The sequence below is a fragment of the Oncorhynchus mykiss genome, chromosome 4 (genome assembly GCF_013265735.2).
Source record: "Oncorhynchus mykiss isolate Arlee chromosome 4, USDA_OmykA_1.1, whole genome shotgun sequence".
NCBI lineage: Eukaryota > Metazoa > Chordata > Actinopteri > Salmoniformes > Salmonidae > Oncorhynchus > Oncorhynchus mykiss.
In genome coordinates this window covers 24953452-24967445 of record NC_048568.1, presented here as the reverse complement: position 1 = coordinate 24967445, position 13994 = coordinate 24953452, and the positions used below count along the sequence as shown (strand labels likewise).

The 13994-nt window shown below is 46.7% G+C and overlaps 1 protein-coding gene across 10 annotated transcripts in view; it reads right to left on the bottom strand.

Annotated features, from left to right (window-relative positions):
• The window catches only part of utrn (utrophin), a 341113-nt gene that overhangs the window by 21692 nt on the left and 305427 nt on the right, over positions 1-13994 (bottom strand). For 7 of the 10 annotated variants that reach the window (XM_036975991.1, XM_036975989.1, XM_036975992.1 and 4 more), the window contains 3 exons: positions 12835-12873; positions 12406-12471; positions 11454-11519 (listed from right to left, as the gene is read on the bottom strand). In XM_036975991.1, the coding sequence (XP_036831886.1) occupies positions 11454-11519; positions 12406-12471; positions 12835-12873 (171 nt within the window). The remainder of the gene's footprint in view (positions 1-11453; positions 11520-12405; positions 12472-12834; positions 12874-13994) is intronic. The other 3 variants (XM_036975994.1, XM_036975999.1, XM_036975995.1) reach the window with 2 other exon arrangements.

Genomic DNA, 13994 nt, shown 5'->3' with positions numbered 1-13994 from the left:
CATAGGAACTGAGAAGTGGTCTGTGGTCACCACCTGCAGAACCACTCCTTTATTGGGGGTGTCTTGCTAATTGCCTATAATTTCCACCTGTTGTCTATTCCATTTGCACAACAGCATGTGAAATGTATTGTCAATCAGTGTTGCTTCCTAAGTGGACAGTTTGATTTCACAGAAGTGTGATTGACTTGGAGTTACATTGTGTTGTTGAAGTGTTCCCTTTATTCTTTTGAGCAGTGTATATCAATCAAGGCCACGAGACTCACTGTCTGTAGGAGCGATCCATTTTCATGAATAGGGTGGTGTACCTAACAAACTGTGTGTATATGAGGGAGTAAATATGGAGAAGGAAGACAGGAACTGTGAAGAGAAACTCATATAGGGAGGGCCAGGGTGAAACCTCAACTGTGCTGGGAGCAACCAATTAAATAGTGAGTGAATGAGAGAGAGCACGAGAGAGAGAGAAAGCACACGCGCGAGAGAGAATGCAAGAGAGAATGTGAGAGAGAGAGAATGCGAGAGAGAGAAAGAGAGAATGTGAGAGAGAGAATGCGAGAGAGAGAAAGAGAGAATGTGAGAAAGAGAATGTGAGAGGGAGAATGTGCGAGAGAGAGAGAGAGAGGGAGAATGTGCGAGAGAGAGAGAGAGAGAGAGAGAGAGATAGATAGATAGAGAGAATGCAAGAGGTAGTGTTAGAAAAGGCGGGACCAGTTCTATGGAGTTGTTTGTGTGGAAATGTGGGGGAGCAGAGGAGGGGGGGCTTCAAATGGTTCATTTCAGAGCATTTTTGTGTTGTTTTTCTCTGTGATGCAAAGCGGGGTATATTGAGTTCAGAGTTGAATGAGAAGCCTGATTAAAGCCCAAAGGTAAAGCTTGATACTACTAGAGCCAAATCAGATGATGTGTAAGAGAGTGGAACAGAAGGGAGAGAGAGACTGTAGGGAGAAAGGAAGGTTCAGAGGGAGCGAGAGAAAAATATAGAAAGAAAGACAAAAATAATAATTATTATCAGAAAGAAAGAAAGAAAGAAAGAGAAAGCGAGAGAGAGATTGAAAGACTGAGGGGAAGGAGACAGAGAAGAGAGGAAGGACAAGCAGAAAGAGTCCTGTCTCCTTGGTGATTAACAGCAGCATCAATGACAACACTGAGCCTTTGCTGGAGATAACACACAATAAGCAGCTCTCTGGCTTTCTCATTAAGGCTTTTCTACCCGATAAAATGCCTGGAAACAAATGCATAGCAGGGCACGCGCACACGCGCACACACGCACACACACACGCCAGCAAACATGAGCACGCACATATGTACGCATGCACAAAAGCAAGCACACACATAAATGTTCTGCCAAGACTGTTCAAAGGTACCATCACTCAACTGGCATTAAGTTCCAAATGCAACGTGTGTGAAGGGTCCACTGGATGGATCAGAAACAGTACGAGACAGCCAAGTAACACACACACGTACGCACGCAAGCACACACACACCAGGGTTTCAGTTAGCCAGTAATAGACGTTTTCTGTGCGATAAAAAAATAGAAAAGCCAATGAATAAAATTGTCACCGGCCAGTCGTCCCGGAAGAAGAAGAAAAATCCCATTGTGAAATAATGCTCTTTTTTTTGCCTATTGAATGATGGAAATACCAGGCGATGGAAATACATCTGACAAGTCATGCTTATAGGTTAATTAGCATAATTTTGTGGAATTAAATTGGCGGTGTGTGTAAAGTATATTGGTTATGTATCTTATTTATCACATGCGTACAGCATGCAGATACAGAGCCTATGAGTGGAAAATCTGTCAGACAGCGTGAGAGCTGCTGCAGCATCTTGTGGTGCATTCAAGACAACCAGGAACTCAGAAATATACGAGGTCAAAACATGACGTCAGTGATCTTCAGGTCGGAAAGTCAGAGTTCTTGAAAGAGGCCGGAGTTCCTGAGTTGGAATTCTGGGTTGGATGACCGTTCAAAAATATTTTTCCCAGTCAGAGCTGGTTTTTTCCCCAGTTCCCAGTTGTCTTGATGACGCTGAAGTCGGAAGTCTGACATTTTCAGAGTTCCCAGTTGTCTTGATGACACTGAAGTCGGAAGACTGACATTTTCAGAGTTCCCAGTTGTTATAAACGATGCATGAAATGGTAACTGAAGGCAGGCTTCATCAGTATGTCACACACCACTTTACAGTGAGCTGGAGGCAGTATGCATTTTTAAAACATATATTTAATTGTTTTAAACCTGAACGTTTTAATACATATTATGAGACATGTCTTACCATGCTTCAAATGAGCCTATTAGATTTCCTATTAGATTAGACTCATCATTCTTTGTCCTCCAAACACGACGAGTTGAGTTTTTACCAAAAAGTTATATTTTGGTTTCATTTGACCATATGACATTCTCCCAATCTTCTTCTGGATCATCCAAATGCTCTCTAGCAAACTTCAGACGGGCCTGGACATGTACTGGCTTAAGCAGGGGGCCACGTCTGGCACTGCAAGATTTTAGTCCCTGGTGGCGTAGTGTGTTACTGATAGTAGGCTTTGTTACTTTGGTCCCAGCTCTCTGCAGGTCATTCACTAGGTCCCCCCGTGTGGTTCTGGGATTTTTGCTCACCGGTCTTGTGATAATTTTGACCCCACAGGGTGAGATCTTGCGTGGAGCACCAGATCGAGGGAGATTATCAGTGGTCTTGTATGTCTTCCATTTCCTAATAATTGCTCCCACAGTTTTCAAACCAAGCTGCTTACCTATTGCAGATTCAGTCTTCCCAGCCTGGTGCAGGTCTACAACTTTGTTTCTGGTGTCCTTTGACAGCTCTTTGGTCTTGGCCATAGTGGAGTTTGGAGTGTGACTGTTTGAGGTTGTGGACAGGTGTCTTTTATACTGATAACAATTTCAAACAGGTGCCATTAATACAGGTAACGAGTGGAGGACAGAGGAGCCTCTTAAAGAAGAAGTTACAGGTCTGTGAGAGCCAGAAATCTTGCTTGTTTGTAGGTGACCAAATACTTATTTTCCATCATAATTTGCAAATAAATTCATAAAAAATCCTACAATGTGATTTTCTGGATTTTTTTCCCTCATTTTGTCTATCATAGATGAAGTGTACCTATGATGAAAATTACAGGCCTCTCTCATCTTTTTAAGTGGGAGAACTTGCACAATTGGTGGCTGACTAAATACTTTTTTGCCCCACTGTAAGTGCGTGTTTATATGTGTGTGTGTGTGTGTGTATCAGTGTGTGTGAGCATGCTAAGACTCAGATGGAGGAGTTGGAGAGATGAAGAGGCTCTAGAGATCAAGCGTAGGTGGAACAGAATTAGATATGACTTTAAAAAAAATCAAAGAAATCAAAAAGCGTGAAATAAAAGGGAATCAGAATGAATCCTTGGCGGAGTACAAGCTGTTCAAACACCCCACACAAGCAAATTGATGATTGGCTGCGTTCAAATCAGCTTAGACAGGATTTACAGCTGTTTAAAATGCTTGTCCACAGATTCCAGGGACTTGATCCTTTTAAAGGAAGCATCGCTAACTCACCTGTTAACGTTGACACAAGGACGCAGGGTGACATTACACCTACCGCTGCATTGTGTTTTGGGTTTAGATTCATGAATTGTGTCCTTATCCAAAAATGGCTGACACACTCAAAACAATGGAATAAAATGTCTCTGAAAGAGTAGACTGGGAAATCTACTTCTGAACAAAAAAAAAGAGTCAAATCATGATGAAATCAGGCCATATAATGGGATATTAGCTGAGTAGACAGGGCTAGAACATAACTACAGTGGTTATACTTACTGGGCTGATGTGAGGAACAACAGGATGAGAGGATAAATGGTTGGAGCCTGGAGGGTGTTTCTACCCTGCTACTTCTAATGTTACTATCACATTAACCTTCTTCCTCATCATTACCTGATTATCACTGACTCTGTGTATTTGTCCTGTTTCTGTACTTAAAAACAAAATAATATTATAATAAAATTGTACCCCCTTTATTCTCCCAAATTGCGATCCAGACAGATTTTGTCTCATTGCTGCAACTCCCCAACGGGCTCGGGAGTCTCTCTCTCTCTGAAGCAGAGTTGTTAGGCAGAGTAAAATCAGAGCAGAAAAGCACGTTCTGTCCATTACTGTGGTGAAATGGTACTTGGGGGAGTCTCGAGCACCGCCTGTTTTAAAATAGAGCTTTTAAGAGGAGAAGGCAGGGGGACAGAGGGAGGTGGGGGGGCAGGCGGACAGAGGGAGGTGGGGGGGCAGGCGGAGAGAGGGAGATGTGGGGGCAGGCGGACAGAGGGAGATGGGGGGGGCAGGCGGACAGAGGGAGGTGGGGGGGCAGGCGGAGAGAGGGAGATGTGGGGGCAGGCGGACAGAGGGAGATGGGAGGGCAGGCGGACAGAGGGAGGTGGGGGGGCAGGCGGAGAGAGGGAGATGTGGGGGCAGGCGGACAGAGGGAGGTGTGGGGGCAGGCGGACAGAGGGAGGTGGGGGGGCAGGCGGAGAGAGGGAGATGTGGGGGCAGGCGGACAGAGGGAGATGGGGGGGGCAGGCGGACAGAGGGTGTGGGGGCAGGCGGACAGAGGGAGGTGTGGGGGCAGGCGGACAGAGGGAGATGGGGGGGCAGGCGGACAGAGGGAGGTGGGGGGGCAGGCGGACAGAGGGAGGTGTGGGGGCAGGCGGACAGAGGGAGGTGTGGGGGCAGGCGGACAGAGGGAGGTGGGGGGGCAGGCGGAGAGAGGGAGATGTGGGGGCAGGCGGACAGAGGGAGATGGGGGGGCAGGCGGACAGAGGGAGGTGTGGGGGCAGGCGGACCGAGGGAGGTGTGGGGGCAGGCGGACAGAGGGAGATGGGGGGGCAGGCGGACAGAGGGAGGTGTGGGGGAAGGCGGACAGAGGGAGGTGGGGGGGCAGGCGGAGAGAGGGAGATGTGGGGACAGGCGGACAGAGGGAGATGGGGGGGCAGGCGGACAGAGGGAGGTGTGGGGGCAGGCGGACCGAGGGAGGTGTGGGGGCAGGCGGACAGAGGGAGATGGGGGGGCAGGCGGACAGAGGGAGGTGGGGGGGCAGGCGGACAGAGGGAGGTGGGGGGGAAGGCGGACAGAGGGAGATGGGGGGACAGGCGGACAGAGGGAGGTGGGGGGGTAGGCGGACAGAGGGAGATGGGGGGGCAGGCGGACAGAGCAGGCGCACACGTGAATGTGTAAAGTTGGTCATGCTGTGAGAATCAAGACCCTAGTCTACCCACGCTGCCTCTCTTTCTCTCTCCTCCTACCTTTCTGTCACTCTCTTCCCTCTCTCTCTCCAATCTGTCTATCGTGCTCACTGTCTCCGATTCTAGATCTCTCATGCGGTTGTCTCTAGCCTCCTCAAACCCTTCATATGCTCTTTTGTGTGTGGGTAGATTTTTTGGGCAACGTGTCCTCACTGAAAACCATTTCCAAATCCCACTTCATTGTACACACACACGCACGCATACACACACACACACAAACAGGATAACTGCAGATTTCAGCTCTTGTATCAGAGCAGGTTGAGAGATCATCTAATTCTAACGTCTAAACACAGAATCAAAGAGGGTGACCAGAGACCTCCAACCAGCATCACAGAGGGTGACCAGAGATCTCTAACCAGCATCACAGAGAGTGACCAGAGACCTCCAACCAGCATCACAGAGGGTGACCAGATATCTCCAACCAGCATCACAGAGAGTAACCAGAGACCTCCAACCAGCATAACAGCGAGTGACCAGAGACCTCCAACCAGCATCACAGAGGGTGACGAGAGATCTCAACCAGCATCACAGTGGGTGACCAGAGATCTCCAACCAGCATAACAGAGGGTGACCAGAGACCTTCAACCAGCACCACAGAGGGTGACCAGAGATCTCCAACCAGAATCACAGAGGGTGACCAGAGATCTCCAACCAGCATCACAGAGGGTGACCAGAGACCTCCAACCAGCATCACAGAGGGTGTGACCTCAGAGGGCATCAGAGTTTAGAGAACTCATTCCCCCGATTAGGATCTCAGCTGGGAATAGGTCTCAACATGCCCTCCAGACAGCTTTAAGGGTATACAGAAACACTCAACCTTTCACACACAACACACACACACATCTGGAGCTTCAGCATGTTCCCTCTCTTTGTACTGTTAACTGCCTCTCTATCTTTTGTGATCTCTTCTCCCTCGCTCTCCTCGCCTTTTCTTTCTAAACTTCTCTTTCCATAACATTTGTCCAACTCCAAGGTCTTTATCAAAGCAAACCATCTTTCTCTCCCTAACATATCCCTATCTAATATCCACTCTTTTCATCATTATCTTTCTCCCCCGTGCGTAATTCAAACTTCTTTCCTCCCTCTCAGTTCTTCTGTCTCCCATTCTCCTTCTCTCACCCACCCTCTCCCCCTCTTGTTTTCTATCCTCTCCCCATCTTGTTGTCTATCCTCTCCCCCATCTTGTTTTCTATCCTCTCCCCCATCTTGTTTTCTATCCTCTCCCCCTCTTGTTGTCTATCCTCTCCCCCATCTTGTTTTCTATCCTCTCCCCATCTTGTTTTCTATCCTCTCCCTCATCTTGTTTTCTATCCTCTCCCCATCTTGTTTTCTATCCTCTCCCTCATCTTGTTTTCTATCCTCTCCCTCTCTTGTTTTCTATCCTCTCCCCCTCTTGTTGTCTATCCTCTCCCCCATCTTGTTTTCTATCCTCTCCCCCATCTTGTTTTCTATCCTCTCCCCCATCTTGTTGTCTATCCTCTCCCCCATCTTGTTTTCTATCCTCTCCCCCATCTTGTTTTCTATCCTCTCCCCTTCTTGTTTTCTATCCTCTCCCCCATCTTGTTTTCTATCCTCTCCCCATCTTGTTTTCTATCCTCTCCCCCATCTTGTTTTCTATCCTCTCCCCCATCTTGTTGTCTATCCTCTCCCCCATCTTGTTGTCTATCCTCTCCCCCATCTTGTTTTCTATCCTCTCCCCCATCTTGTTTTCTATCCTCTCCCTCATCTTGTTTTCTATCCTCTCCCCATCTTGTTTTCTATCCTCTCCCTCATCTTGTTTTCTATCCTCTCCCCCATCTTGTTTTCTATCCTCTCCCCCATCTTGTTTTCTATCCTCTCCACCATCTTGTTTTCTATCCTCTCCCTCATCTTGTTTTCTATCCTCTCCCCCTCATCTTGTTTTCTATCCTCTCCCCCTCTTGTTTTCTATCCTCTCCCCCATCTTGTTGTCTATCCTCTCCCCCATCTTGTTTTCTATCCTCTCCCCCATCTTGTTTTCTATCCTCTCCCCCATCTTGTTTTCTATCCTCTCCCCCATCTTGTTTTCTATCCTCTCCCCATCTTGTTTTCTATCCTCTCCCCATCTTGTTTTCTATCCTCTCCCCCATCTTGTTTTCTATCCTCTCCCCCATCTTGTTTTCTATCCTCTCCCCATCTTGTTTTCTATCCTCTCCCCCATCTTGTTTTCTATCCTCTCCCCATCTTGTTTTCTATCCTCTCCCTCATCTTGTTTTCTATCCTCTCCCCCATCTTGTTTTCTATCCTCTCCCCCATCTTGTTGTCTATCCTCTCCCCCATCTTGTTGTCTATCCTCTCCCCATCTTGTTTTCTATCCTCTCCCCCATCTTGTTTTCTATCCTCTCCCCATCTTGTTGTCTATCCTCTCCCCCATCTTGTTTTCTATCCTCTCCCCATCTTGTTTTCTATCCTCTCCCTCATCTTGTTTTCTATCCTCTCCCCCATCTTGTTTTCTATCCTCTCCCCCATCTTGTTGTCTATCCTCTCCCCCATCTTGTTGTCTATCCTCTCCCCCATCTTGTTTTCTATCCTCTCCCCATCTTGTTTTCTATCCTCTCCCCCATCTTGTTTTCTATCCTCTCCCCATCTTGTTTTCTATCCTCTCCCTCATCTTGTTTTCTATCCTCTCCCCCATCTTGTTTTCTATCCTCTCCCCCATCTTGTTGTCTATCATCTCCCCCATCTTGTTGTCTATCCTCTCCCCCATCTTGTTTTCTATCCTCTCCCCCATCTTGTTTTCTATCCTCTCCCCATCTTGTTGTCTATCCTCTCCCCCATCTTGTTTTCTATCCTCTCCCCCATCTTGTTTTCTATCCTCTCCCCCATCTTGTTTTCTATCCTCTCCCCCATCTTGTTTTCTCATCCTCTCCCCCATCTTGTTTTTCTCATCCTCTCCCCCATCTTGTTTTCTATCCTCTCCCCATCTTGTTTTCTATCCTCTCCCCCATCTTGTTTTCTCATCCTCTCCCCCATCTTGTTTTCTCATCCTCTCCCCATCTTGTTTTCTATCCTCTCCCCCATCTTGTTTTCTATCCTCTCCCCTTCTTGTTTTCTATCCTCTCCCCCATCTTGTTTTCTATCCTCTCCCCCATCTCGTTTTCTATGCTCTCCCCCATCTTGTTTTCTATCCTCTCCCCCATCTTGTTTTCTATCCTTAACCCGATCTTGTTTTCTATCCTCTCCCCATCTTGTTTTCTATCCTCTCCCCATCTTGTTTTCTATCCTCTCCCTCATCTTGTTTTCTATCCTCTCCCCCATCTTGTTTTCTATCCTCTCCCTCATCTTGTTTTCTATCCTCTCCCCCTCTTGTTTTCTATCCTCTCCCCCATCTTGTTTTCTATCCTTTACCCCATCTTGTTTTCTATCCTCTCCCCCATCTTGTTTTCTATCCTCTCCCCATCTTGTTTTCTATCCTCTCCCTCATCTTGTTTTCTATCCTCTCCCCCATCTTGTTTTCTATCCTCTCCCTCATCTTGTTTTCTATCCTCTCCCCCTCATGTTTTCTATCCTCTCCCCATCTTGTTTTCTATCCTCCCTCTTTCCAATGTATTGTTCTCCGTCTCTTCAATTACTATCATCAGCGCTCCACAGACCAGAAAATGACAATAATAATCATTTGATTTTTGATACATGACACTCAAATCTAACACATGAATGGACAGAGAGACTTTAATATACTATGACAGGGTGAGCGACGTACTGTAGTGTAACGCCACAGCCCACTGGGCCATACACAACACAGGTAGTGAGGACAGCAATATGAAGTAGTCTAAGGTAGGTAACCAGAGTCTAATGGTTATTGACAGGTAGGAGGACAGAGTCTAATGGTTACTGACAGGTAGGAGGACAGAGTCTAATGGTTACTGACAGGTAGGAGGACAGAGTCTAATGGTTACTTACAGGTAGGAGGACAGAGTCAAATGGTTACTGACAGGTAGGAGGACAGAGTCTAATGGTTACTGACAGGTAGGAGGACAGAGTCTAATGGTTACTGACAGGTAGGAGGACAGAGTCTAATGGTTACTGACAGGTAGGAGGACAGAGTCTAATGGTTACTGACAGGTAGGAGGACAGAGTCTAATGGTTACTGACAGGTAGGAGGATAGAGTCTAATGGTTATTGACAGGTAGGAGGACAGAGTCTAATGGTTACTGACAGGTAGGAGGACAGAGTCTAATGGTTACTGACAGGTAGGAGGACAGAGTCTAATGGTTATTGACAGGTAGGAGGACAGAGTCTAATGGTTACAGGCAGGTAGGAGGACAGAGTGTAATGGTTACTGACAGGTAGGAGGACAGAGTCTAATGGTTACTGACAGGTAGGAGGACAGAGTCTAAGGGTTACTGACAGGTAGGAGGACAGAGTCTAATGGTTACTGACAGGTAGGAGGACAGAGTCTAATGGTTATTGACAGGTAGGAGGACAGAGTCTAATGGTTACTGACAGGTAGGAGGACAGAGTCTAATGGTTACTGACAGGTAGGAGGACAGAGTCTAATGGTTACTGACAGGTAGGAGGACAGAGTCTAATGGTTACTGACAGGTAGGAGGACAGAGTCTAATGGTTACTGACAGGTAGGAGGACAGAGTCTAATGGTTATTGACAGGTAGGAGGACAGAGTCTAATGGTTACTGACAGGTAGAAGGACAGAGAGGAAACAGTTACTAATGGTTACTGACAGGTAGGTGGACAGAGGGGAAACAGTTACTAATGGTTACTGACAGGTAGGTGGACAGAGGGGAAACAGTTACTAATGGTTACTGACAGGTAGGAGGACAGAGGGCAAACAGTTACTAATGGCTACTGACAGGTAGGAGGACAGAGAGGAAACAGTTACTAATGGTTACTGACAGGTAGGTGGACAGAGGGGAAACAGTTACGAATGGTTACTGACAGGTAGGTGGACAGGGGGGAAACAGTTACTAATGGTTACTGACAGGTAGGAGAACAGAGGGGAAACAGTTACTAATGGTTACTGACAGGTAGGTAGACAAAGGGGAAACAGTTAGTAATGGTTACTGACAGGTAGGTGGACAGAGGGGAAACAGTTACTAATGGTTACTGACAGGTAGGTGGACAAAGGGGAAACAGTTACTAATGGTTACTGACAGGTTGGAGGACAAAGGGGAAACAGTTACTAATGGTTGCTGACAGGTAGGTGGACAGAGGGGAAACAGTTACTAATGGTTACTGACAGGTAGGAGGACAGAGGGGAAACAGTTACTAATGGTTACTGACAGGTAGGAGGACAGAGGGGAAACATTTACTAATGGTTACTGACAGGTAGGAGGACAGAGGGGAAACAGCTACTAATGGTTACTGACAGGTAGGTGGACAGAGGGGAAACAGTTACTAATGGTTACTGACATGTAGGTGGACAAAGGGGAAACAGTTACTAATGATTACTGACAGGTAGGTGGACAGAGGGGAAACAGTTACTAATGGTTACTGACAGGTAGGTGGACAGAGGGAAACAGTTACTAATGGTTACTGACAGGTAGGAGGACAGAGGGAAACAGTTACTAATGGTTACTGACAGGTAGGAGGACAGAGGGGAAACAGTTACTAATGGTTACTGACAGGTAGGTGGACAGAGGGAAACAGTTACTAATGGTTACTGACAGGTAGGTGGACAGAGGGAAACAGTTACTAATGGTTACTGACAGTTAGGTGGACAGAGGGGAAACAGTTACTAATGGTTACTGACAGGTAGGTGGACAAAGGGGAAACAGTTACTAATGGTTACTGACAGGTAGGTGGACAGAGGGGAAACAGTTACTAATGGTTACTGACAGGTAGGTGGACAGAGGGAAACAGTTACTAATGGTTACTGACAGGTAGGTGGACAGAGGGGAAACAGTTACTAATGGTTACTGACAGGTAGGTGGATAGAGGGAAACAGTTACTAATGGAAACAGTTACTAATGGTTACTGACAGGTAGGTGGACAGAGGGAAACAGTTACTAATGGAAACAGTTACTAATGGTTACTTACAGGTAGGTGGACAGAGGGAAACAGTTACTAATGGAAACAGTTACTAATGGTTACTGACAGGTAGGAGGACAGAGGAGAAACAGTTACTAATGGAAACAGTTACTAATGGTTACTGACAGGTAGGTGGATAGAGGGAAACAGTTACTAATGGAAACAGTTACTAATGGTTACTTACATGCTTCCTGTAGCTGAGCTGCTGTCAGTGGGCAGAGAACCGTTGGAGCATTCCATCTGAGCCAGCCTGAGAAACACAGATACAGACATTAGCTGGATTAGTTCAGAAACGTTACCATGGGGGTCAACGCCTACCAAACACTACTGGGTACAGAGACAACCCCTGTTGGCTAGTGCACCATTCTAGTTGAATGGATGAAATGTAACATAACATAAGGAGTGGACGGCAGACATCAGGCAGAGTTCAGCCCAACAGCTAGGGGATCAGCCATCGCAATATGGGACCCAGTTATGACATGAGATGGATTATGGTACAGTGCTGCACATGGCCGGGACGAGAGGTTCAGAGCCACACCGGTCAAATCCTATTGGGCACGGCGGGAGTGTATGTGTGTGTTGTGATAGATCTATGCGGTTGGGATGGGGAACACAGTTGATTACTGGCCGTTGCCTTGGTGCTCACACACACACACACACCCACCCACCCACCCACCCACGGTAATTAGATTGGGCCAGCAGATGAAAGGCTCTATGTATTGAGCTGTGTAATAAAGAGAGGGAGCGAGGGGAGCCTCATAGCTCCTAGGGAGATGAAGACAAAGAGAACATGATCCCTACACTGGCCCAAGGCTGACATTGGGATAGCTTTGTTAATACAGAGTCTGTCTGGCTGTGTGTGTGTGTGACGGGACTGTGTGTGTGTGTGTGTCAAGGCAGCTTGTTATCTGGTAACAGTCAGGGGCTGTAGTGATTCACCTGTGGGTTAATGGTTAATGAGAAGGAAAGATCCATGTCAGAATAGCATATGGAATGGTTGGCACTAAGGGGGCACAGTCAAATTGGCAGGGGAGGCGAGCCCTACTGTCTCTACCCTTAATGGACAATAGTCTGGCATAGACAGTCATTGGTATACCAAGTACCTGTAAGGTTTGTGTGATGGTAGTGTACAGTACCTGCTAGCATACTGCTCTATCCTGGAATGAGTGTCATCATGAGAGAACTGGGGTGACTGGGAAAGCCTGAAGAGAGGGAATGGAGGGGTGGAGATGGTACAACATGAAACACAATAACAACCAAAGACTTCAATCAAATGAAACAATCAGCAGCTAGAAATCTAGGAGAATATAATCAACAAAGAACCAACAGAAGATTGTGCTGATCTAGGAAGCCGGCCAGGAGTTACGGAACTGCTAATGGGATGGAGAGGAGGTTAGGCGGAAGAGGAGGCTGTAAAGGGGAGGAAGAGTTTGGTAGGTTGGTTGGTCAATCGGGCAGACAGGCAACATGCGGTATGACGGCTTAGTGGGGGTAGTTGGGGGGGTGAGTTGTTGATGCAGGGACAGGGAGGAGGGCAGACTGTTCAGGGGCATGCAGATACTCACTCATACTGCTCCGGACACATGCTGATGAGAGTGACGGGACTGTAAGAGAAACGAAGGGAGGGAGGGAGGGAGGTGAGGGAGGGGACAACAATCTTTAGGGCCACATCACATGAACAAGGTCAAGAACCAAATGCAACAGGAGGAGAATACAGGTGGTAGGGTTCCAACCAATGATGTATATAAACCCTGGATTGCTGATGCTATGTATTGGCCAGTGAGAAGCATGGTCGGCCATATTGGTACTCCCCAGTAGGATCAGTCCTCCATAGGAATGAATGGAATTCTACACTATTTCAAATATATGTTTCAAGGACAAAATGACATTGATTTATGTATTTTTTCCTGTAGTGAGGACAGTAACATTAGTCATTTCAAAAATATATACTTTAAGGAAAATGTTTTTTATATATTTGTTCATGTTTATTTTTATGTTTAGCTCACATAATATACCTTATGCATGAAGGTGTCTGTAATAGAATGTCAAAACGAATGTAGACATTAATACATGTAGCTTCTATAGCTTCCAAAATATGTTTTACAAAGGTGGGAGGTACCAAGATGGAAGCATGGTGGCTTCAACAACGCGCCCCCTAACTGTCATCTACATATAAACTCAGCAAAAAAAGAAACGTCCCTTTTTCAGGACCCTGTATTTCAAAGATAATTCGTAAAAATCCAAATAACTTCACAGATCTTTATTGTAAAGGGTTTAAACACTGTTTCCCATGCTTGTTCAATGACCCATAAACAATGAATGAACATGTACCTGTGGGACGGTCGTTAAGACACTAACAGCTAACAGACAGTAGGAAATTAAGGTCACAGTTATGAAAACTTAGAACACTAAAGAGGCCTTTCTACTGACTCTGAAAAACACCAAAAGAAAGATGCCCAGGGTCCATCTGCGTGAACGTGCTCATCTGCGTGAACATGCCTTAGGCATGCTGCAAGGAGGCATGAGGACTGCAGATGTGGCCAGGGCAATAAATTGCGGTGTCCGTACTGTGAGGTGCCTAAGACAGCGCTACAGGAAGACAGGACGGACAGCTGATCGTCCTCGCAGTGGCAGACCGCGTGTAACAACACCTGCACAGGATTGGTACATCCGAACATCACACCTGCGGGACAGGTACAGGATGGCAACAACAACTGCCCGAGTT